At 46.0% G+C, this 23,408-nt stretch overlaps 1 protein-coding gene across 1 annotated transcript in view; it reads left to right on the plus strand.

The window, feature by feature from the left end:
• Nucleotides 1-23,408, plus strand: part of LOC106890651 (FERM domain-containing protein 4B-like) — an 86,592-nt gene extending 63,184 nt beyond the window's left edge. The window contains exons 12-22 of the mRNA XM_014946606.1: nt 8,595-8,671; nt 9,758-9,896; nt 10,424-10,565; nt 11,429-11,562; nt 11,652-11,771; nt 13,154-13,382; nt 17,119-17,175; nt 18,509-18,656; nt 19,849-19,974; nt 20,781-21,586; nt 22,170-23,408. Coding sequence (XP_014802092.1) covers nt 8,595-8,671; nt 9,758-9,896; nt 10,424-10,565; nt 11,429-11,562; nt 11,652-11,771; nt 13,154-13,382; nt 17,119-17,175; nt 18,509-18,656; nt 19,849-19,974; nt 20,781-21,586; nt 22,170-22,306 — 2,115 coding nt within the window. The 3' untranslated portion in view covers nt 22,307-23,408. The remainder of the gene's footprint in view (nt 1-8,594; nt 8,672-9,757; nt 9,897-10,423; nt 10,566-11,428; nt 11,563-11,651; nt 11,772-13,153; nt 13,383-17,118; nt 17,176-18,508; nt 18,657-19,848; nt 19,975-20,780; nt 21,587-22,169) is intronic.

The raw sequence follows: 23,408 nt of genomic DNA on the forward strand, positions 1-23,408 counted from the left end.
TTTGCTGTTCTCCTTCCCCGGGAATGATCTGGGCAGGAGTTCACATGAAGTGTGTGTTTCCTGCCAGGGAATTTTACATTTGCAAAATGATACTGTTTAGTGTATTTGTGCCAAAAAACACAGCTTAACAAAACTTCCTTGTTAAGAGTAATTCCCCTTCATGCTCCCAACATGATCATCTCTTTTTCCAGAGCAGGCTATGACTTGGTTTCTTTTGGTGTATTTTTATATACCTGGGTGCCCAAGGTTGAACTTGTACATCCTTCCTTTGCTTTGTTTAGTCAAGCAATTCATTCAGCCCCAGATCTCCTTACAGTGCCTGTTCTAAGATGACAGTGACACAAGAGGAACCCTAGAAAATCAAGTCAATGTTAATGCAGCCATTGACAGTCAAAGGAGAGCATCAAGGAGCTCGTCTTGCTCTTGAGCATTTCCCTGTTCTTAGGCAATATCTACAAGACTATCTGGTCAGGTCAAACACGGATCATTCTTTAGCCAAGATGTCCAGCTGTGACCAGCAACGCTCTCCAAGAAAATACAGTCTGCCTGGCTAGAAGCATTGCTTCGCCAAGCAGTTTTTGTGCTTGTGGGATTTCAGTTTACAACATCAACCAGGCAGATTAAGAAAATTTTTTAAGGTCAGCAGGGCCCAGATACCAAGTCACACCCTGCTACAGTCAGTTACGAGGCGTTGCCTTTGAATGCAGCAGGAGTTGTGTTTAGGAAAAATAAAATAAAAAACAAAAATCACCTTTGCAATGGAAGTGTTACAATGGGAATGATAGTAGTTGTCTGCTTTACTGTAATTATAATTATACAACAGATGGTAGAGATTAAAAGGGGAAGGTAGGAGAGAGGAGCTGATAGGCAGAGGGGAAAGTTTAATGCCAATAAGCTGATTGAAAAAGTGGGGATGGATATGGCTTGTAGTATCCTTATGGATTTGTGTCTGGTGTTAATAGGAAAGGACAAAAGTGACTTAAGCCACAGCTTGTCCTGCGTCGTGACTACTTTTAACGTGTGGCTAAATATGCAAACAGTTTCTTCATACAAAACGAGTTTCAGGGTTTGAAATACAAAGTGAGCTTCTGATGTGATCCATGGGAGTAATTGGAATCAGATTGCTTTCAGGGCGGGGGGAAGGGGGGGAGCAGATGCTGGGTCGAGAGAGGCACCCACATCCAAACTTGGGTTTGGAGTTAAAATGTCAAGATCCTGCTGTTTGAGTGTAGTTGTAGCCTTGCTGCCTGTGATGCAGCAGGCAGAAGTTTCCTTTTAACCAGTATTGTTGGTTGTTCATATTTATGAATGTACCAGAATATATTTCAGAGAGAGAAGGGTCTGTATGGCTGGCCTGAATCTCTGAGGAGTCAGCAAGTGCAGTCCTTCCCAAAGCAGCAGGCAAGAGGAGGGTGGGCGTGTAAACTATGCCTGTCTTTTGGAGCAGAGGTGCTAGTTTTGCTGGATTTAGCAGAATTTTCTTGCTCCGCTTTTCGGGACAGAGCCAAGCTCACAACTGCCATGTGCTGATGTTACCCAACTGTTTATGTTGTGAATCAAAAGTGCTGTTGTGTTTATCACCAGCCATCTGGGAAAGAGCATCCTTATTGTGCTCCACTTCTCCAGTTAGTGATGTTTAAATATACATGCAGCTGATTAACTCAATAAAAGGGAAAGGCTGAGTCCAAGTCTAATGAAGCTGGCCTTTCCTAATTTCAAAGATACAAGTGATCCGTAGTTGTTCAAACCTGTCTGATACAGGCTGCAGTGGGAAAGCTCCTGGATTTCGGGTGGGAGGCTTTGAACTGGAATTGGTGCCTGTGCTCTGGCTGAATTTCACACCAGGGGGGTTTATTCTGCACCCTGGTCTTGTCTGCCATGCTAATGGCTGCTGTCACAAGTACCTGCATTTGTTTAATGTGTTCATCATAGGTACCTGGTAAGAGCCAAGTCCACATTCAAAATAAAATTTTAAAAATAATAATAAAATTATATATATAAAATTAACTGCACCCATTAATGCAGTGCCAATTAAATCCCAACAAATATAGCCATCCTCCTTAAAGTCAAATTTTCTGGCTTTATTCAAGTAGGTCTTTAGGCAGAGAGACCTAAATACGAGCCTTGGAGCACAGTGGTTATCCCACGATTTTGTTGTTGGATCAACACAGTTGCGTGAAGTCCAGGGCTGAGAACTCTTCACAGGAAACAACTTGCACGCCAGCCCTGGCAATAGGGATCTGGAGGTTGCTTCATCTCCTGGCCTTGCCAACGCTTGCACATGTCCCGTCAGTCATCCGTGTGGAGAGGACGGTGTGTCACTCAGGGCTGGACCAGGAGAACCTGCTGTGTCTGTCTCTCCGTGTGAAGCTGGCTGGGGAGGTTTGGGTCCGGCTATTAATATTTTACTGGTTGTGCCGAGATGGTTTGGGGAGAGGAGTTGTGTTGCTGTAAGTAGCTCCTGAGAGCTGGTGTTGCTTTGGAAGCGGTTTGTAGCGCAGTGGGTTCGGGTTTTACCCCTTTCCTGGGACTGGGAGCTGATGGGAGCCAAGGGGAACGCTGCTCCAGTGCTGTAATAGGCTGGAAATCGAGAATTATTTTTTGTCATTTATGAAAATTGTCTTTGTAGATAAAAGCAGCGGCTCCATACTGGCTGGAGGTTACGCTGGGCTCGGTTGATTATAATCCTGAAGTCTCACAGGGCATAAAAACCCTGGGTTTGGCAACTCTTGTTCAGATTTCAGCTCGGACCTGGGATTAACTCTGCAGTCCTGCTGCTTTGCAAACACAGTCTCCTTCAGCTGCAGTTAATACCGAGAGATGCCTCCTGCTTGCTGTGGGATGGCAAGCCAAGATCCTGTCCCCAGTCTCCCCTGAATCCATTAGGAAAAGTATAAAACAGGTCCCAGGACTTCATATGCTGTTTCAAAACAGAATAGACCTCCCTTTTATCTCTACCCCAGTTCTTCTCGCTGGTGAGATAAACAATGCTTTGTCTTGTTTATGAAGTGTGTATTATGGTCTGAGTTTATTCTGCGTTCAGCCAATACGTGGTGATCCTCTGAGGGACGGGAATTTGAGAAAGCAGCTTGCTGGCTTTTTGACTTGTTCTCCCACTTCATTGTGTTTCTGTGGGCGACTCCCTGGTGATAAATGAACTATAATGTCTGAGGAAAACAACTAATCTCGCTATGGTATTGTTTCAAATCTGCAAGAATTTTCATTCTAATGCTGGTTGTCTTGAATACATTATGTTCTCAGAAGTGTTTTTTATTAGCGTATGCTAGTTTTGAAATGGGTAATATTTATGAAATTTTTATTTTAATTCAACATATACTAAGAGCTGAAGCTGAAAGTTTTCCCTTGCAGGACATTTCCATAACGTAAATTTGCTGTCCTGATTTGCTGAATGGTTCAGAACACAACAGCATTTGTATAGGCTTCTCAGCAGGAGGATCTAATTAGGCAGAGACTTCTTTGACGGTGTTTATTTCTCACCAAGTAGAAGCCATTGATTTAGACATAAGACACTAAGCTCGTGTAATTATTTAAAATAAACACATAGCTCTTACAAGACTGCTCTGAAATTCAGTTCCTTCCAGATGTGTGGAAAGTTCCTTGAGTGTCATCTGCCCCAAAATGTGCATTGTGGGACACTTCAGTGCTGAGACCTCTGATTTTTGTTAATGCCAACCCTAGTGAGAACTGAGCAAGGATGGACTGCAATGAATTAGGAAAAAAAAAAATGATTGAAGAGGTTTTTAAAGGAATGGCTTAATATGTAAGAGATGAAGGATGCCTCCAGGTGAGCTCTGCCAATCTATACTGGTGCAGGTGGGAGCTGTCTGCTACCTCCTCTCAGGAGCTGCTGCAGGTGGGGCAGTTTGGCTCTCCTGCCACCTCCTCCAGTGCCTCCCTCTGTGGCCAGGGCACAGCAATTTAAAATAAAAGATGATTTCAGTTGAAGGTAGTTTGCCAGACACCAAAGAGGAACGGAGGGGCTGAAACGCAGCCCTTCTTCCAGCGTTGCCGGCAGGGCGGTAATTTCCTTCATCGGGGTGGGGTGCATTCCTGTGGGCAGAAATCTTTTATATTTCCTTGGCCTGAATTGCCAGATTTGCCTGGAGATTGCTGTTCCCAGCCAGTGCCTGGGATGCTGGTTGCTGAACCCCCTTACAGGCACTGCATGTGCCACGAGGTGCTTCAATGTGCTTCCTGGGGTAGAGGCTAACACTGCAGCGGGGTTCACACTTCCACGCTGACCTTAACCCAAGGGTCCTTTGGGTCTAAAATGAAAGATCTAGGTAATTTAGCTCTTGGTCGGAATTTGCCATCAACCTTGGAAACATCCTGGGTGCAGCCCTTGGCACATGTTGTGTCCCAGGGCTGGTGTGGCAGTGGTTGGACACACAACCCAGATTTTCACCCTCTTGCAAAGAAAAGATGATTTTTAAAGTCTTTTCTTAAACAAAATGTGTTAGGCTGGTAGGAATATTAAGCAAAGGGCCCCTGGGAAGCTCTCTTGCACGTTTCTCAGGCAGGGGCTCTGCCAGCTCCTGCCTGCAATCCTGATGGGGCCGTTTTTCGAGCCAGCGAGTTCCTGCTGTCGGGCCCAGACAAACTTGCATTTTATTCAAAACTGAATGCGAGATTCGCCAGGTAAAAAAAAAATAAAATAAAAATCAGCTTCATCTTTTATTAAGTTGTCTCACAACTTAAGCAGCCTGTGTCTGCTTTGTGCCTCGTTAGACTAGAGTTACACCTCTTTTGTATGAGAGAGAGGGTTGAGAAGATCTTTTTGTTCTGTGTTTCTGCAGTATCTGAAAGAGAATTGCAGCAGAAATTCAGGAAGCTTAAACTCACGGGCCTGGAAAAGCAGCATCTGGGTGGTAGGAGTCTGGCTGGTGCAGAGAGGTGCCTGATTAATGAGCTGTGATCGGGAAGATTTGCACCTCCACCTTCTCTAAAGAGACACCCAGGAAACAAACCTTGACTGGGCCAAATTCTGCCTGTGGAGTCGGACAGGCAGCCCCTGCTATGTCCAATGGGAGCTTTCAGTAGCCTTTCAGGATCTGGCAACCTAGATGGAAGGGAAGGCTATTGAGAAAACATTCATTAGCTCAGGTGGACCTAATCATCTGGTTAAAGTGAAGCATACATTGCAAAATGTCCACAAAAACATTTTAATTATTCCTAATTGTACTTCCAGCCCTCAAAAACCAGTTTCAGATTTCCAGATTATTTTTTTTTTACAGCTCTTTTGTCTTTTAATATGCATGTAGTTTAGGTAAGATTGAAATTAGGGATGATTTAGAAACATGTCTGTACAGAGTTAGGGTGAACTTGAAGGGAGCAGGAAAACTCTAGTGCAGTGACAGTTTCCTGAGTGTAGCCTTTTGACCAGAATTTAGGAAAAAATTATTTGAAGGAGTATATAGAATTTCATTTGGTTTACTCTGGTTTATTCCTTTTTTTTTCCCCCTTATTTGTATTGGGACCTTTTGTTGCCTCTTGTCTTCATGAATTCAGACAGATTTAGTTAGGTAGAGTTAGGCAGAAACTCTGATACATTCATTCATGATTATTTTTTAAGTGCACCTATATAAATATTACTAGTTCACAACTTATTCTGAAGCTACTCATATAATCACTGGTCTTTTTTTTTTTTTTAAGGACCTGACTGCAGGAGTTTGTCAGAGGAGTTGATTGCTAGGAGCTTGTATTGTTTTTAAGTGAGCTTAAGGAGAGGGCACTTTTCAGTATGTAAAAGCAGAAATATATCCTGCAATGGAGCATTTCCAATGCTGCTTCCCCATGTCCCCTGCAGTGGGGCAGCAGAGGGGGGAGCCGGGGTTGTCCCAGTCCTGTGTGTCCTTGGGCAAGGAGGCAAATGTCTTTGTGCTGAGTGTACCTGGCTGCAAATGCTTGGGGCACCGTCAGCTCTGTCTTGGGCTGGGATGGATCTCACAGGGTGGGGAGGAAATGGGGCAAAGCTCTACCCACATCCCAAGGCAATTCCATGCAGGTTTCCTTACAAATGCAAAGGTTTCCCCCCCACACTTTTTCGCACCACAGATGGTGAGGAATTCATCTCATGAGGGGCTGGCACTGGATTTGCACAGGCTGCTCCCCATGGAAGGGTCCACCCAGACCCTTGGAGTGCTGGTATGACCCCTGCCTGGGCAGGAGGCTCCTCAAGGTGGTGGGACAGCTGCATTTTGTCCCCCTGCCAAATGTGACCCTCTTCACCCCTGCTGCCCGTGGGCCAGGTGACCCCTTCTCCCGCAGCCCTGGGGAATGCCGAGCACGTCCGGATGGGGGAAAAAACCCAGAGGAAGTGATGAAGGGGACGGGGGAGTCATCACCCGCAACCGATAAGAGGCAGAGAGGCAGTTTTTTTTCCCGGGGTTGTGTCTGAAGCACACCCATCGTGTTTTACGAGCGTGGGAGCGGGGCGGCCAGGAACGCGGCCTGATGCTTCTGGTCCAACCTGTTGCCTCTCGGGCGTCATTCCACGGTGGTGGGGCCGGGGCTTGGCCACCTCAGCCCCCCTGGCCAGGCTTCCTCCCACCTCAGCCCCACACCGGGCCTTGGGGGGGTTCCGAAAGCGTGCAGCCCTCTGGTAGAAACCCTCTCTCCTTCCCTCCTGGGCTTGGTTTTCCCTTTATCGGAGGGCAGAGGGTGGGTCGGGGAGGCGTCGCTGCCGGGAGAGGCGGGTGATGTCAGGCGTGTGTCAGCAGTGGGAGGTGAAGCCGGGGAGCGGAGCAGGAGCAGGGAAGGATGGCAGGACGAGGGCTGCTGCTCGTCCTACTCTTCCCATGTCACCCTTAACGCTGTCTGGGGAGAAGGGGACGGTGCTGTGGGGAGGTGAGTGCGGGGACACGGGGGCTGTGTGGGGACACGGGGGTGGCCGAGCCACCGGGGCTGAGCTGGGGATCCCTGTGTGCTGGAGCACCCCCGGGTGCTATTGCTCAATGCCCTGACGTACTCTGTGAGCTCTGTTCTCTTGGATTTTCTTTTTTTTTTTTTAATGTATTTATTTAAAACTTCAATGGCGAGTTATAGAGAGGGCACTTCTGAAAGTAGTGTGACCGGTCAGGGTGCCTTTCGTACAAAGATAAACTTAAGCAGCAGAGTAAAACTTCCAAGATCTTTTCGAAAGTGACTTATTAGTCCAAGGAAGTGACATTTCCCCTCACTACATTTTTCATCTAGCAGGATCTAATAATACATTGTAGTACTAGAAAGGAAAGCTTTAACTAAACAGAGGGAAAGGTCGCTGGAAGAGCTGGAGTTTTCCCCAACAAACATGTGCACTGAGTTATGCTTCATTTATGATCCATGTTAAGAATGTTTCAAATGCAGCATGGCGCAATACATAATTTTTTTTTTGCTAAACTTGAAGTTCCTCCATCATCAGAGCACAGTGTGTCAGGCTTTGGCAGAGGTCGGGGGGGAAAGTCCTGTGTCTGGGGACACTTGATGTGGTGGCTGCACCCGTGGAGGCTTTGGAAAAACTGTGGGGGGGGAGGGAGTTGCTGTGGTGACCCCAGTGCCTCGGTGGATCGCTGGTTTTGCAAGCTGATCTCTCCCACTTGATGCTGGCCCTGCCTGCCCAGCCTGGGTGGAAGCACCTCGGGTACCCCCATGTGGGCTCCAGCTCTGGGAAGGTGGCTGGTTGGGAACTACAGCCTGTGTTGCTGCTCTGGTGCACCCCGTCATCTTCAGGTCATGTCCCTGGGGACAGCTGTATATGTCTGTGTGTGTGCCCAGGCATCCAGGCACTGCTGGAGAGGGGACTGGAGGTGATACAGCAGAACCCTGCACCCAGGGGACAAGGAATAGCTCAGCCAAAGCTGGGCTGAGAAGATGCAACCTTGATGGATCATCCCCCTCCAAGGGTGGCTAGTGCTGGTGCAAAGGGAGAGCAGATTCGTATGAAATTCTGATCCCACGGGTGCAGCTGCCAAGCCCTGCTTGACTTTGATCTCTTCTCCCAGCTGGCACTTTGCAGGAAATCTGTGGTTTCCTTACAGAAGTATGCGCTGTGGGGTGGCTTCCTCCTGTAGCTGCTCTTTCTCTCTACGTGTTGTACCCCTGCTCCAAAATGTCATGCTGAATCTCTCACCCAGTGTCTTCAGAAGAGTAAGGTCTTGGTTTTCCCCCAGCTGCTGCCGTTCCCTGGGGATGTGTTGACTGAGGGAAGAGACCATAGGTGTCTATGCAATTACTTTGTCTAGAGATTTTTCTGTTTAATCAGAGAGAAAAGGACTTCAGCTGCCCTCCCCAGTTCTCTGTGAGCTTCTAGTGGTGAAAATAAATGTTCCATTGATGGAACGAGATGTTGTCACAGGCAAAATCCACAATTTGCAATGCATGTCTGTAAGAGTGTGACATTACTTGAGGGCCATCCTATACATTTCTATGTATGTGCTTATTTTAATTGATGTTGTGAATGTTGTTACTGCTGAGTCCGTGCCAATAGCTGAACATACATGGGAATTGTAATTTGCTGGAATGACATAATCTTGTGGGGAAAAGACTGGTGATTCTTGTAGTGACAGTGTTCTGCTTCTCTCTCCCAATTCCTGTAGCTATTTCAATGGAAACAGCTGGAAAATCTCTACTTTCGTGAAAAGAAGTTTGCTGTGGAAGTACACGATCCCCGCAGGTGAGGCTGGAGGAGGCAGTTGTAGCAGTGGGATGGTTCTTTACCCAGGCTAGGGATTTGTCACCTCGTGGCAGGGGATGGGAGGTGCCTCTGATTTTACTCTGGGCTGTGTGACACTGAGCCTGATCCTGCCTTCAGTGGGACAGACTGGGGCTGGGGCTGGGCTGCTGGTGACAGACAAACGGTCCTGTGATGTTGCAGAAGAAAGGTCACAGCCACAGTGAGCAACCTGGAGCATCTGTTGCTGTGTGACAGCTCTGGGTGTCCTTCTCTTGAATTGCCTGTGTTATCCCCCAAGGGAGTTCTTGGAGCAGAGGGAGGACTATTTGTCATGGCCAAATTTGTTCACTTTACAAAACCTTTCCCTGAGAGGCTGCTGTAACATGCCTGTGCAGCAGGAGACCAGGAATGCAGCCTGAAGGACCTGGACGTGACTTTATTGCTCACCTTCTGCCCTCCCTCCCCTGCCTTGGCAGCGATGCTCCCTCCTCTGAGCTCGAGTCTGCAGGGCCCGAAGGAGCACCACCGGTTGGGGTGGGAGCTCACCTGCAGGCTGCTTTCCCGTGCCTTCCCCTCAGGATCCCTCCCAAGAAGAAAGAGATTTTGCCCAGGGTGAATTTTTGACTCCACCTTCTGTTCTGCTTCTCCTGCTGCCATCCTTTCTTCCTCTGGCACAGGACCTCTGTGCCTCTCAGCTGGGCCAGGAGGAGCTGCAAGATGGTCTCCTGCCTCATCCTGCCTGATCTCTCCTTTCAGGATCCTGTGGCAGCCTGCTAGCCATTCCTAGGTTCATGGTGTACCCAACCATAGGTCCCAGCAGCACAATTGTGCTGCTGAACTAAAAGGCACAGCAGTTGCTGCTACTCGGTGTTGTAAAGCTTGACCAGGAGGGACTTGAACTTTGTAAAATTAAAGGAAGGTTAGGAGGGAGGTAAGGCAGCAGCACAGGGTGGTGGGGGGAAGGAAACCGGAGTTTTCACATCTCTAAAATAAAGGCTGAGCCTTGCCTGGATAAGAGAGAGAGGCATCTGGGACTTTGAACCTCAAAGACCTGTCTTGAAATTGTATTTCTTTTCACCTCCTCAGAATTTCAGTGTCGAGAAGGACCTTTGGCCAGAGCGGACTGGTAGTGCAAACCTGGTATGCAAACACTTCCCTGATCAAATCCATCTGGGTGATGGCAATCAGTCAGCACCAGTTTTACTTGGACAGAAAGCAAAGCAAAGTAAGTTACAAGGCATTTTACTGTGAGCATAAGTTTCAACACCTTTCCCATATATCCCCCAGTGTATGTTTTTCCATGGATGAACTGCTCTCCTGAGAAAAACTACAAATTGTTTTTGTCAGCTTTTTGAGCAGTCTATTAGCGACAGTATTGTTATTTGATCCATTTTAGTCTGCCTGCAATTAAAGGCTATGGAAGCTTAATCACAGAAGAGGGAATTCCCACCTCCCAGTGTTTAATCTGCTTTTTCTTTTGCTTCCTTCTCGTGTTCGTTTTGAACACAGTGCAAATAGCAAAGAGATTTTGGGCTGGGAGATGGTTCAGGCTTTGGGGGCAGAGGGGGAGAGGAACGCCAGCACATCCCTGTGCGCCGCCAGCTCCTGCATGATCCTGTTCCTTTAGTCCTTAATTTTGTGGGAGATGAGGTGTGAAACGTCATCTTGTGACCCTGTGTTCTGAAGTTAATTAGAGGTAACTCAATGAGGAGGCTGGATTTTTTATTTATTTATTTTTTTAAACTGCCTCAGGCGAAAATTCCTTCAGCCAGAAGTTTGGATGATATCGCCATGGATCTGACAGAGATGGGAACACCAAAGGTTTCAAAGTTGGTGACTCTGGAGGCAAAGAACCAGCTTATTATGGCCAGCAATGGCAGTTTGATCTCATCAGGTAATACTTTGTGTAAATTCCAGGTTGTGAAGTACAGCGGGGCTTGTGTATGTTAAAAGGGAAAATGAGGCCAGATGACAATAAATACAGTGACTTATGCAAAGGCCAGTATTAGTTCATGTATTTGAAACAGTAACATCAGTGGTATAATCTGCTGTTTCCCTCCATAATTAAATAAGGAAATAAAAATATGCTAGATGGACCAAGAGTACATGGGTACTTACCCATGAATAATTTGATATTAGTTTACCAGTGAGTCCTCGAATGGCTGAAAGCCTCATCAAAGTCTGAGGGAAATTTGATCCAGGTTAATTTTAAGCACTTGTTCTAGGAGTTGAATTGCCCCCAACTTCCTCAAAAACAAGCAAAGATAAATGCTTCCAAATAAAGCTCAGCTCTGAGGTGGACTTTTGGTCTGTCCCTTGACTCTGGAAGAGGGGTAACGGGGGGAGGTGAAAGCCTGGCTGCCACATGCAGATGCCTCCAGGTGAAGGCCAAGCAAGGAGCTTCAGGATCTGCCTCGAAAGTGAAGTCAAAGCCCAAATATCAAGTATATTGTAGATACTGCTAGTGCAGTGATTTTTATTTTAGTGCTAGTGCAGTGATTTTTATTTTAGGTGGTGGGGTTTTGGGGTGTATACTTAGAACTTACCATGCAAGTATATACAATGGGGATTTGAAAAAGTCCGGCTTTCCTAAAAACCTGCTTGCTGGATGAGACAAGAGTTGGATGTTACGCTTTGAATAATGTGTTGTTTTGCTGGGCTGGACTGCTTTGGAGAGATCTCTGCTTACTTGACCAGAAAAAAACCAAAAAGGGCTTTTACCTGCAAATCCTCTGATACAGAGAGTGTATTTTTCAGGCTCTCAGGATTCAGAGGTCAGTGAAGAACAAAAGAAGGAGAAAATTATGGAACTAAAGAAGAAAGAGAAACTTCTTCAGGAAAAACTGCTTCAGAAGGTTGAGGAGCTGAAGAAAATCTGCCTGCGAGAGGCGGTGAGAACTGCACCTTAGGCTGGGGTCGGGGTGGGTGAGAGGCCTTCTGTCCCTCTGGACCTTCATGTGGAACCCTCTCTGTTCCCCAGGAGCTGACGGGCAAGATGCCCAAGGAGTATCCTCTGAGCGCTGGAGAGGAGCCTCCCCAGGTGAGAAGACGTGTTGGCACGGCCTTCAAGCTGGATGACAACCTGCTCCCCAGTGAAGAGGTGAGCACTGCAGTTTGTTTTCACAGCAGAGGTGGGGTGGCCAGACCAGTGGCCCAAAGCCACTTGTAAATAATCCAGCTCTTCCCTGATTGTTTAAGAGGAGGCAGCTGGGACAGTCGCTTGCATGGGCTGGGGAATTTGGACAGATCCCGCCCTTATTTCAGCTCTGCTGCCTTTGAAATGACCAGGAAGTTGGCTGTTTCAAAAGGCCTTAAAATCCTCCGAGCTGAACCCCTGATTGGGCCATGCTGCTTGAATTTCAATGGACATTCTGCTGCTAATTAGAGCAGAGCAGGTGCAGAAACGCCATTTGGCCGACCCTTGGCTGCGAGCTTTTCTCGAGCATTGATTTGTGTCGGGTTGAGATTGTGCTTGAACCCAGAACATGGCAGGGGTGTGCACTGTTCCCCTTGCAAAATCATCTGTCCGTAAGCGTAGTTATGTGACAGGTGACAGCAGAAGATTTATCTCTGGCTTAATGCAAGTTCCACCTAAATAAAAGCTCTCTATGTTGCTCAAGAAGCTAATACAAACTTTGCTGGCAGAGTCTGACTCAGGAGATATGGTAATTCAGATATACACAGTTTCTGGACACACACCATTCCCCCTCGTTCCTTGTGAGATTTGTTAACAAGCTGCTTCAGCCCAGTAGTAAGTAGGTGTTGGGCACTTTGCATCTGTCTTTCACCAAAAACTGGCTTACAGGACTGGTGCAAATCGTATCTGCAGCAAACTGATTTTATGTAGAGGGTTTAAAAGCTATTGAAACAAAATCCTGCTGACCACATTTAATAATGTGTAGCTTAGTACTGCAGCAGTGCCTTTCATCTGAGCATCTCAAAGCTGTTGACAAACAATTAATTAAAGCCTTCAACTCCCTGTTACGTAGGTACGGTGGCATCAATTTCCACTTCTATTTTCTCCAAGGTAGAGAGAGATTTCGCCAACTCCCTGTTACGTAGGTACAGTGGCATCAATTTCCACTTCCATTCGAAATCTCTCTCTACCTTGGAGAAAATAGATGTTTTCAGCCTTGGTCTCGGAGCAAGAGGCTTAGTGGTGTAAACCTGAATTTAAGTGTCTACCTTATGGCACCCAGGCTCGAGAACCTTGGACCTTTCTCAAGAGATCTCATAATCTTACACTAGTTGTAGAAATAAGATCTAAGCGTTTCATATGCTGAGGTTGTCTTGTGGATAAACTTCGGTATTTCTGTGTGTTGTGCTCAAGATTTCACTTAACACAAAAGTAGGTCTATTCAAGAACTTTCATCTTGTGCTCAAGATTTCACTTCATTAGCACAAAAGTAGGTCTATTCAAGAACTTTCATTGATGATTTCTACCCAGAATACAAGCAAATAACTTATCTCACAAATTTGCAGGATCCCGCATTGCAGGACTTGGAGAGCAATTTTATCATACAGCAAAAGCTGGTGGAAGCTGCGAAGAAACTTGCCAGTGAGCCAGACCTCTGCAAAAATGTGAAGAAGAAAAGAAAACAGGATTATACTGATGCTGTAAAAAAGCTGCAAGAGATAGAAAACTCCATAAATGAGTATAGAATCAAGTGCGGCAAAAAACCAACCCAGAAATCAGCTCTTACTCTACCAGGTAAACAAGAGAATTCCCCGTATTCTGATGAAAACAGGAAGAAAAAAGTAATCTGGCTCACTTACAAGATCTGTTTACATCTCCTCTGTGTGATTTTTATCTTCTCCAAGGCAGTTAAGTAAGAAAAAAAGAGATGCAATTGCTGCATCTGATAGGATAAGTGCACTGCTTACAGGCTGAGGGCAGAATAAGCTGCAGTTTGAGGAACAAGTGGAGACTCGTTCCAGCAGCAGGTATGGACAGAAGGTGCTATACTTAGATTGATGATTTCTACCCAGAATAGAAGCAAATAACTTATCTCACAAATTTGCAGGATCCCGCATTGCAGGACTTGGAGAGCAATTTTATCATACAGCAAAAGCTGGTGGAAGCTGCGAAGAAACTTGCCAGTGAGCCAGACCTCTGCAAAAATGTGAAGAAGAAAAGAAAACAGGATTATACTGATGCTGTAAAAAAGCTGCAAGAGATAGAAAACTCCATAAATGAGTATAGAATCAAGTGCGGCAAAAAACCAACCCAGAAATCAGCTCTTACTCTACCAGGTAAACAAGAGAATTCCCCGTATTCTGATGAAAACAGGAAGAAAAAAGTAATCTGGCTCACTTACAAGATCTGTTTACATCTCCTCTGTGTGATTTTTATCTTCTCCAAGGCAGTTAAGTAAGAAAAAAAGAGATGCAATTGCTGCATCTGATAGGATAAGTGCACTGCTTACAGGCTGAGGGCAGAATAAGCTGCAGTTTGAGGAACAAGTGGAGACTCGTTCCAGCAGCAGGTATGGACAGAAGGTGCTATACTTAGAAAGGAGCATCTCAGCCGAAACTGGTGTGGTCTCTTAATTCTTACTGTATTGAGAGCAGTTGTGTGTCTGAGCTGCCACGTGCAAGGTCTTCTCTCCCTTCCCTTCCGCGACGCGACAGTTCGAGCAAAAATAGAGCATGTGAGGTTTTTCTGCAAAGATCAAGGAAATAAGGATCAAAGACTTTGCCACTTGATTAAAAATTACTGATTTCCAGGAAGACATAGGCAAAGTTCAAGAGTTTATGAGTGCAAATAGTGGCAAACAGATTTTTTTTTTTTGACTAAAGGCATTTGCCATTGATGAACACAGTGAATGCAGATACGCTTGGTCCCTCCATTCTGAAAGTGTGATTTTTCCTAAAGGAGGTGAGATGTTTTGCTGCTTCATAGGATAAAGCATAAAAACTTGCTAGTATCCATGCCAACTGAAGGAGTTTGGGAGTAGTAAAAGCTCATACGATTTGCAGGCTCTTCCAGTTTCCACAGTGATTAACAGTTTTAGGACATGTTTTACTTCTCCTGTCTGTGGAAAATATATCTGGATAATTGTTAATGTTTAATTGATTTCTTTTTTCCACTTTATCTGAGAGGAAATGCTGTTTTGTGAGGTTAGTGGTTTGGTTTTTTTTCCTGGGAATTGCAAGCTAGGAAAAAAAAGCAAGATTTTTTTTTTTTTATGCTGTTTATATCGATACCTTCTTACTGACCCTTGAGATGAGACTTCTTGCCAGCATGTATCTTCCCTGGAGGAAACCCTTCTCCTGTGCACTCTGAGGTTTCTATTGGAGAAACCTTTAGCCATGTCCCATTCCTGTTGAGAGCTTGGTTTGGATTGTTACCCAGCACAAACCACAGCAGCACTGGGCCATCCATCATCACCAAGTGCTTATTCTGAAAGGCTGATGATTGCTACTTAATGTGGCCCAGCTAGTTCCTGATTGACAGAGATGAGGAAAACATCTGTGTTTTCCAGTCTCTTGCTTACTAATCTGGATACTAATTGTGGGAGATCCTGTATTACCTGGGGCACGTGATGTGTAGTGACAACCAGGAAGCTACTGGAGACCTGTGAGGCAGCATCCATGCAGAGTCACCACTCTTTGTTGCAGGCAGTTTCTTGTCCTGTTGGACAAACAAGCAACTTAGGAGTTGGTCCTTATACATTTAGCCCATCATTTTGCAATATTTGGTACGTGACATCCTTGTTTGCTGTCTGGGAAGGTAGACACAGCTAGAAGGGACTAGATTTTGTGTTTCAGAGGGTCACACTGCAGGTGGGGACTGCAAGATGGCAAATACTTAGCCAGAAAAGCAAGCTACATTCCCACATTGCACCATGTATTTATTTACCTGAAGCAGAACTGTTGTCTGCTTCAGTAATTGATTTTCATGTGTAACCTTTTTGCTGTTGCTGATGGTACTGTCAGGCTCAAGGTACAGGGTTTCAGAAGGCTGAGCAGTGATGAGTCGTGTGTGTGAATTTGGGAAATGACTTGTTGGAAAGGACGTAGTAAGTAATAACATTGATTTATTGAATCAAACCATAGCTATTTTCATCCCAGCCCCCAAGGGACGGGAGGTGAAGGACGTACTGGACTGTCTCGTGCTTCCCATATTCCACTTTCCCTTTCCTTTGTTTCCTCTGTAGCCCAGAGTTTCTTCCACTTTTGCAGGATTTAGGATTTAAATTCAGAGCTCCCCCATATGTCAACATTGCAGACCCCACAGGAATCCAGCAATGTAGCTTTAGACTGTCTTTTTAATACTTCTTTTTTTCCTCCAGGTAGGTTTTTTTCCTCCTCGAATTGGGCCCAGTTCCATATTTCACCACCGTGTGGTCAAATGCATGTGAATAAGCTCCCCTGAAGCTTTTTCCCAGTGTCAGGTTCCAAGCAGAGCTGCAGCCCATCCTCAGTGTTCTGACAAGTCCCCCCGGGGCAGGGGCCAGCCCTGATGTTTTGCTGTTCTTGAAAAGCTGCTCTGGTTTACCAAATTCTTGTAACCAGACCTTTCCTCGCAGCAAAGTGTGACACCAAGGGAGTGACGTACGTTGCATACGCTCGTGATGAGTGATGGAGGAAGCAGGTGTCATACACAAAGTGGCTGCCACCTTCTTCTTTTGTTGCTTACTCTCACTCTTGCGTGGAGGCTCATGTAGACTTTTTACCCCACCAGCACCGTGTCTTGCCAGAAATGGTCTAGGAACAGATTTTTCTCTGGGTTAATTATCTCTTGTCCTGCTTTTTATCACCAGCCTAATTTCTCTGCCACTGGTGGTCTGTGCTAAACCTTAGCAAGGAATATCAAGGTGAGAGGACAGGCAGGTGCAGTAAAGCACTTGGGATAAATAACAAAATGTAAAAGAAATAGAAAAAAATTTGCAATGCCTGTACAACAGTTACTGCTCTCTGTGTTGTTGGAAGTTGCAATAACTTGATTGAAATCAGTGGAATTATTCTGAATCGATATTAATGTAATTGAAACTGGATTTGCAGGCTGATGAAACATTCAAAAGTGCCAGATTTCAAAAGTCACCTACCTGGTGGGATTTCAGGTGTACCTAGAGGAGATTAGATGCTCGCAGCCAAGACATACATGTCTCTGTAGGCTCCTGACTCCTGTTGATGCACCAAAACACCCTGTGAGATCTGTTGGAAGTTGGGTGGAAAACACCTTTGTAAACCTTGGCTTGATTCCCACTGCAGTTGAAAAATAGTCTCCTTTAGGTAGGCAGGTTGCTGAATTGCAGTGAACGCAACTAGGTCATGACATACTCCAAAGAAGGGATGTCTTCAGACTCTTGAAGGCTAAAAGATACAGATTGTAGTGTTAGAAGTAGAAGCTGTCTCTGAAGCTGTAGAAAATAAACTGTATGTGATATCTGGAAATGAATGTTGGGTCTTCCATGCTTAAAGTAACTTGTTTTCATTCACAGATGATATAATTCCATCTGAGAGCAGCTCCCTGTCTGATACAACCACCTATGATGATGGTACGTTGCTTATTCTTTTTCTTTCTATGAAGTATGCCCGTTCAGGTAACATTCCTTTGACTTAATGTCCTCTAGCTTACTGCTTTGGTGGCTTTTGATGACAAATTACTTCACAGCGGAGGAGGAAAGAGCTTAACCAGGAATGTCTGTCTTCATAACGGGTTAATTATTGAAAGTGTCTGCTCTGTGAGCTGATCAGAGTTGTCTTTAGAGAAGGCAAGCAGTTTTAACGTGACCAACCTGCAAGCTGGAAGGCTTTGAATTTTGAACAAATACTTCATCCCTAGGACCTTGCCAGAGGCAGATGTGGCTGGAGGAGTTACAAACTGGGAGGATTTGCCCAGCCTTTCTGTCCTCACAGCCACTATAAAACTTATGGGGAAAAAAATAAGTAGAATAGGCACAAATATTAACGATTTGTTTACGTTTCTCTGTTGCCTGGTGAGCCTGCATCTTGCATGGGTATGGTGTTTGCTCAGCTTACTCATTTCACACCCACACCCACAGACACACACATTTACGCCCTGTTCCACAAGGTGGAAAGGACTTGGCTTGCCTCTCCCTTAAACTGGATAATCATCATCTGGGGACAAACATTATCTAAATTAGTACTCGCTTTTCAGTTAGGGCCTGATTCTGATCTCAGTTTGTCCCAGTTTCAGACTTGTACAACCCAGCTTGTGCTTTAAAATGGAGTTACACCTGATTCCTGCTTGTACAAGTAGTAGTAGAGCCGGGGCTTTGGCTTCTGAAAGTGCTCTCTGTGGTGCTCCTGCTGCATTTAAATGTATTAGTTGGAGTTTCCTCTTGGCTCTGACGGGACCTGGGTTGTGCCCTAAGCAAAGCGAGAACAAGGATCAAACCAGCGTCTCCCCGATTGCCTTCAGCCAAACCTGTCTGTCAGTTGCCTTTCCTCATTCAGTCGCTTTTGAAGTCAGCCCCTTTTAGGTTGTGTTCCAAAACTAATCCTTAAAATGTCATTTTCAAGGAAAGAGCTGGAAGGTGAGGGAGAGGAACTGGCTTTTGCAGAGGCTGAGCTTGCCTGCTGGGCTCCGGGGAGGGATCGCGCCGCAAACAGGTGTTTTCCCAAGGAAATTCCACTTTGATCTGGCACAGCCCCAAGCTGGGTGTAGTACCTGTAGGAGTAGGTGCTGCCAAGATCTGTATGACGTCCTCTCCTCGTGGAGAAGAGCTTGGTGCAGGCAGGAGAAACTTCCCAGATTCCCAACTTGTCTCTGTAGTGCAAAGTGTTTCTGCTTAGGGGCCACAGATTTGCATAGAGGGCAAAAATATCAAGGCTTTTGCTAACAAAATGCATGTTCCTTTTCAACAGTCAGTGAATCGGTTCCTGTGCCAGCACAGAGACCCAGCTCTGCGCAGCTTTCTCCAAGGCTTCCCCCACCCAAGTCCCTCGGGGTGGAGAGAAATCATCTCAGAAAGTCATCCATAAACGAGCAGCTCTTGGAAACCAGACACTCCAGGTAGGGCTCGTCTTGCTGCCGCTGTGCTCTCCACATTGCTGCCAGGAGCTCTGTCCTGCTCCTGCCAAGACTTACTACGGGCTCTCCAGCAGAGCCTGCTGCCTCCACACTCCTCTGCCGTTTGGTGATGGGAGCTAAATTTCCTGTTTAGTAACAAAAGTGGGGATAAGTGTGTAGAAGTAGTTGCTGTGGTCTCTGAAACTATAGGGTAGCGTAGTCTTTGTGCAGAGCAAGCTGCTGTATCTAAGGAATTGTTCAGGCCCACCAGTGCTGTCACTCTTTGTCTCCATTTCTATGGTTTGTTTTTAATATTAATTAAACAACTTGTAATTTTCCTGATGATTGTGCTTAATGACTTCAGTTAACACCAAGCCATACCCCTCCCTCCTGATGGTATCGGGATTTCAGCGGGTACACTGTCAAAGTGTACAGAATTCGTGTTAAGTCCTGATGGGCGACTCGCCATGTAAGAGCAGAGTTACTGGGATTCAACCAGCTACCATCAGTAGTGGCAGCTGCAGTGACTGGCTGAGGTTTTCATGTCTATCCATGGGATTTGGGCACTTTCTGAGCTAGAAGAATAGTTCCATGGGGCACATCGACAGCAGTAGCTCTGCTGATGGTTTTGTGATCAGGTTCTATGGGTCTGATCTGGTGCTGGTTGTTCTCTGTGTGAGGGTTCCCACCCATCCTGATATTTCTTGGTCTGTCTCTGGCTTGAGCAAGCTGCTGAAATACTTTTGAGGTTTTAGGCAGTGTCATGTCACTGCATTTTTCTCAGCTGTCCCTCAAGGTAAGCAGAGCAGTCCTCCACATGATGTTTGGAAGTTGAGTTACAGACATATGTAACCCTTTAGCTGTGATGTGCTTCATTTTAAAACCTAACTCCTTTGCTTCTGTTACCTGCTCTGTCCCTTCTGCTTTCTACTTCTGTCCTTTAGCAGGAGCCTTTCATATCAGTCATTCTGTGAAGACCTCCCTTGCTGTGTTATCCCCTTGAGCCACAAGAAGGGGTTGAATTTTTCTTCAGTGTATTACGAATCTGTCCTTTATACGGAAAGCATGTCCTGTTAAACCCTTATCTGCTTTTTCTGCCCTTTGTTTTCTTTCTTCAAGACTTAGGGCCTGCATATTCTGTGTGCTGTGACTCGTGTGGTGTTTAACCTCACTGGGGTTGTCTCCTTCTTTACAGGGACCCTCTTTCGACTCACAGCAGTCCGTACCGAACCCTGGACCGGCCGCCCCAGCCCCATGGAGGGAGAAGCATGCCCACAACCCCCGTGCTCACACGCAATGCCTACAGCAGCAGCCACTTACAGTAAGAGGACTTTGTTTTAAGTGCAATGTCCATCTTAGGCAGCAGCAGAATACTTTTAAGATAGTCAGAACTTATTTTACGTTTCCCTTGTAGCCTCATTTTCTAACAAAGTGAGGCTTATGAAGTTGTGTTGTCCGTCAGCTAGTGGTCTCCCCACAAAAACTTGTTCAGGAGCTGACAGATATCCGCTGTGGATTGTCTCCTACAAGCGTCCTGAAGAAACAAAGGGCCAGCTAGAGGCGAGAGATTCCAATTTGTACAATTACTATGGGAAGAGAGCTGCAACGTGATCTCACCTGTGTTATTAGACAGCTGAGAGTCTGCGCTGGGGCAGGAGAGATGCTATAAATCTTACAATGTTATGAAGAGCTCATGGTTTATTTGGCCGGGGTAATACAGCCTTGAGATACAGAGCTGCAGGAAACCCATCTTGCTGTGCTGCTCCTAGCTCAGTTCCTTGTGTGGACTTTACCTACTTAAAAACTGAGAGCCTTCCTGTAAATCACTGCAGAATGTGAGTTTATGACCTTTGCTGCATGCGTCCCTGTCGCAGATTAACCTCTCTTACCATGAGAGGCTTTTATATGAGGGATCTCCTACTGTTGCAGCAAATCTACATTGCAAGAAATCCAGCATGGCTGAATTTTAGATGTTCTGTGTGGAAGGAAAAGACAGGGTTTGTGTTGTGCTTTGGCAGGGGAGGCCGTGTGCCTGACTTGCCTGTGCGTGCTCTCTCCAGCTCGGTGTGTGTGTGGGTGGGTTTGCCTGTGGCTGCCTTTGACCAACCAACATCTGTGTTGTTTCAGGCCAGATGTTTCCCCACACCACTGCCGGCAGCGCAGCGGAAGCCTGGAATCCCAAACCCACCTGCTGTCCGAGACTCCTGCTGACAAGGCAGCCTTCACCCTCTCCAAGTCCCAGCGAAGCAGCAGCACGGAGATCCTGGATGATGGATCATCCTACACCAGCCAGTCCAGCGCAGAGTATTACTGTGTGACACCTACTCCCAACCCCTATTACACCACTCAGACGCTCGACAACAGGACCAGGAGTCGAAGACGCTCAAAGAAACACAACATTTCTGCTGCAAATTCAGGAAGTATGCCAAACCTTGCCCAAAAGGATGTCCGCAACGGTGTCTACCACAAAAGTCAGGAGCAGCCTTCCTCTAGTTACTATATTTCCGGATATTCCCCATACACAGAATCTGATGCTTATTACAATGGAGGCTACGTTTATGAGAGCGATACGGAGGGACAGTACAGTGTCAATCCTTCCTACCGCTCCTCGGCACATTACGGATACGACCGTTACAGGGAATTCAGGTCTTACCACGAGGACGAAGTGGACAGAGTACCGCACAACCCGTACGCAACCCTACGGCTTCCGAGGAAGCAAGTTGCTAAAACGGAGCATATAACCAAAAACATTCACAAGGCCTTAGTAGCAGAGCATCTCCGGGGTTGGTACCAACGTGCCTCCAGTCAAAAGGAACAGGGTCATAGCCTGCAGGCGGGCTTTGAGTCTGACAGAGGATCTCAAAGGAGTTTGGGCTTTGCTGGTCTGCAGGTGCCGTGCTCTCCTACCAGTCGGGTGTCATCTTTCTCTTCAGGTAATGTCTGATTTCTTCTCTGCTTAAATGTTTTTGTAAGTCCCTGCTGTGCATCAAATTCTGGCCACCCTCTGCAGCCTCATTGAAGTCAGCAGAGTAGAAGCCAGGCTAGAGCTCTGCCCTGAAAGGTAGATGAGGAACTGGACAGGATCTTGTTCTGTGTTTGGGAAGAAATACTTGCTTGTTGCCTTCACCAGTAGGTAAAACTTTGTAAGCTTGGTAGTCCAAAGAAGCACTAAAGGGCTTCAAACAGGCATGTTTGCCAGCTAGAAGCAGCGTGCAAAGCTTCATGCCATGTGAATGCAGTTGCCATGATGGCTTCCAAAATACAGTGTAATGAGCATCACTGAATGGGTCAGAAAGTCTTTTTAAAAAGATTCCCTACCTCCAAAATACCACCCTCACAGCGCTTTCCTCCTTGCAGGGCCTGTCCATCATATTTTGTGTTTGCATTGTCTGCTTGTGTGTCCTGCAGAAACCCACAGAGATCGCTGATGAGAATTGTTTCACTTGTCTTAGCTGATTTAGCCAGAGAAAGATCTAATTTGCTCTAATTTATATTTATATTTTTTTTTAATTCCAGCATCTTCTGCAAACACTGCTGGGAACTGGCGAAACCCACTTGGGCTGGGACTTTCAGACTATGATTCGTTATCTCATTCCTCATATTCCAGCTGTTACGGGAATGTTTATGGCAACCTTCCTTTGCAGAGCAGGTGAGTGGAGCAATATCAAGAGTTTCTGCCCTTCGTCCTGCAATTCACAGGCTGTTAAAACTTTTGAGGAAAGCAACTTGATTTCAAAGGGCCAGGATGAAGAGTAATTATAAAATCTGCTTTGTGAGAGCTAAGTCCTCTGTGTGTGGAGCAGATCAGCTGTACCACCACCAACTCTGCCATGGACACTTGAGGAAGCAGGGAGCAGTCATAGGGAAGGATGAGCTCATTTCTTGCACAGCCTTTGCCTCTGGCTGGTGCTGGACCATCAAAGGTCTTGTGCTCCCTGGTAGCTGTGATGCTCAGGGCAGTGCTGAGTCCCTCTCACCCCCTGTGACAGGAGGTGTGTCCTGCACCCCACCAGCAGTCCAGCAAGACAGTCTTGTTGTGTTTCTGATGCTGTAGCACCCGTGCTGATAAACTGGGAAAAGAAGGAAAGGAAACATCTCTCTTCAACCCCATGTCTTAGTGCAATGCCCCATCTGCTGAGCACATCTCACTTGGATGTTCCTGCTTCCCAGTGGGAACCAGGTGCTGCTTGAGGGGCTCTCCTGAGGACTGCAGGGAGCCCAGGCTCTGCTTGGTCCTTGCAGAAATTCCTCCTGCTCTCTAAATGCCACCGTGTTTGAGGACAGTTGTGCTAAGTGTAGCCAGCTGTAGTAAGTACCCCACATTCGTGCCTCCTGCTTCATGGGCTGCAGCTTGTGCTTGCTTTCATGCTGACTTGCATGAAATTGCTGAATCTTTAATTTTGTTTGTTTTAAAATAAATGAAAGCGTAAGGAAAGATACAAAAGCTTCTGCTAGATCCTCATTTCTAAGATAAATGCCATGGGCTTTTTTTATTGCAGTGATTTAAAAGATCTACAGTAACAGTGTTTAAAAATATAGATTTTGCTAAATTCTTACAATTAGGCTTTGGAAACTCTGCTTATTTTGGCAGCTTTTTCTATATAAGGCTTATTAGCTATTAATTTTGCGAATTGTGAATCACTTGTTTGATAGTTCATCTGCTTTATTTTCTATTTAAATGGGATTATGGCAAACGAGCCATCAGCACAGTCTAAGAAGTCTTGACAATTTTGAAGCTAATGGCTTCAAGCTCCA

Source organism: Calidris pugnax, unplaced genomic scaffold (genome assembly GCF_001431845.1).
Source record: "Calidris pugnax isolate Ruff unplaced genomic scaffold, ASM143184v1 scaffold81, whole genome shotgun sequence".
NCBI lineage: Eukaryota > Metazoa > Chordata > Aves > Charadriiformes > Scolopacidae > Calidris > Calidris pugnax.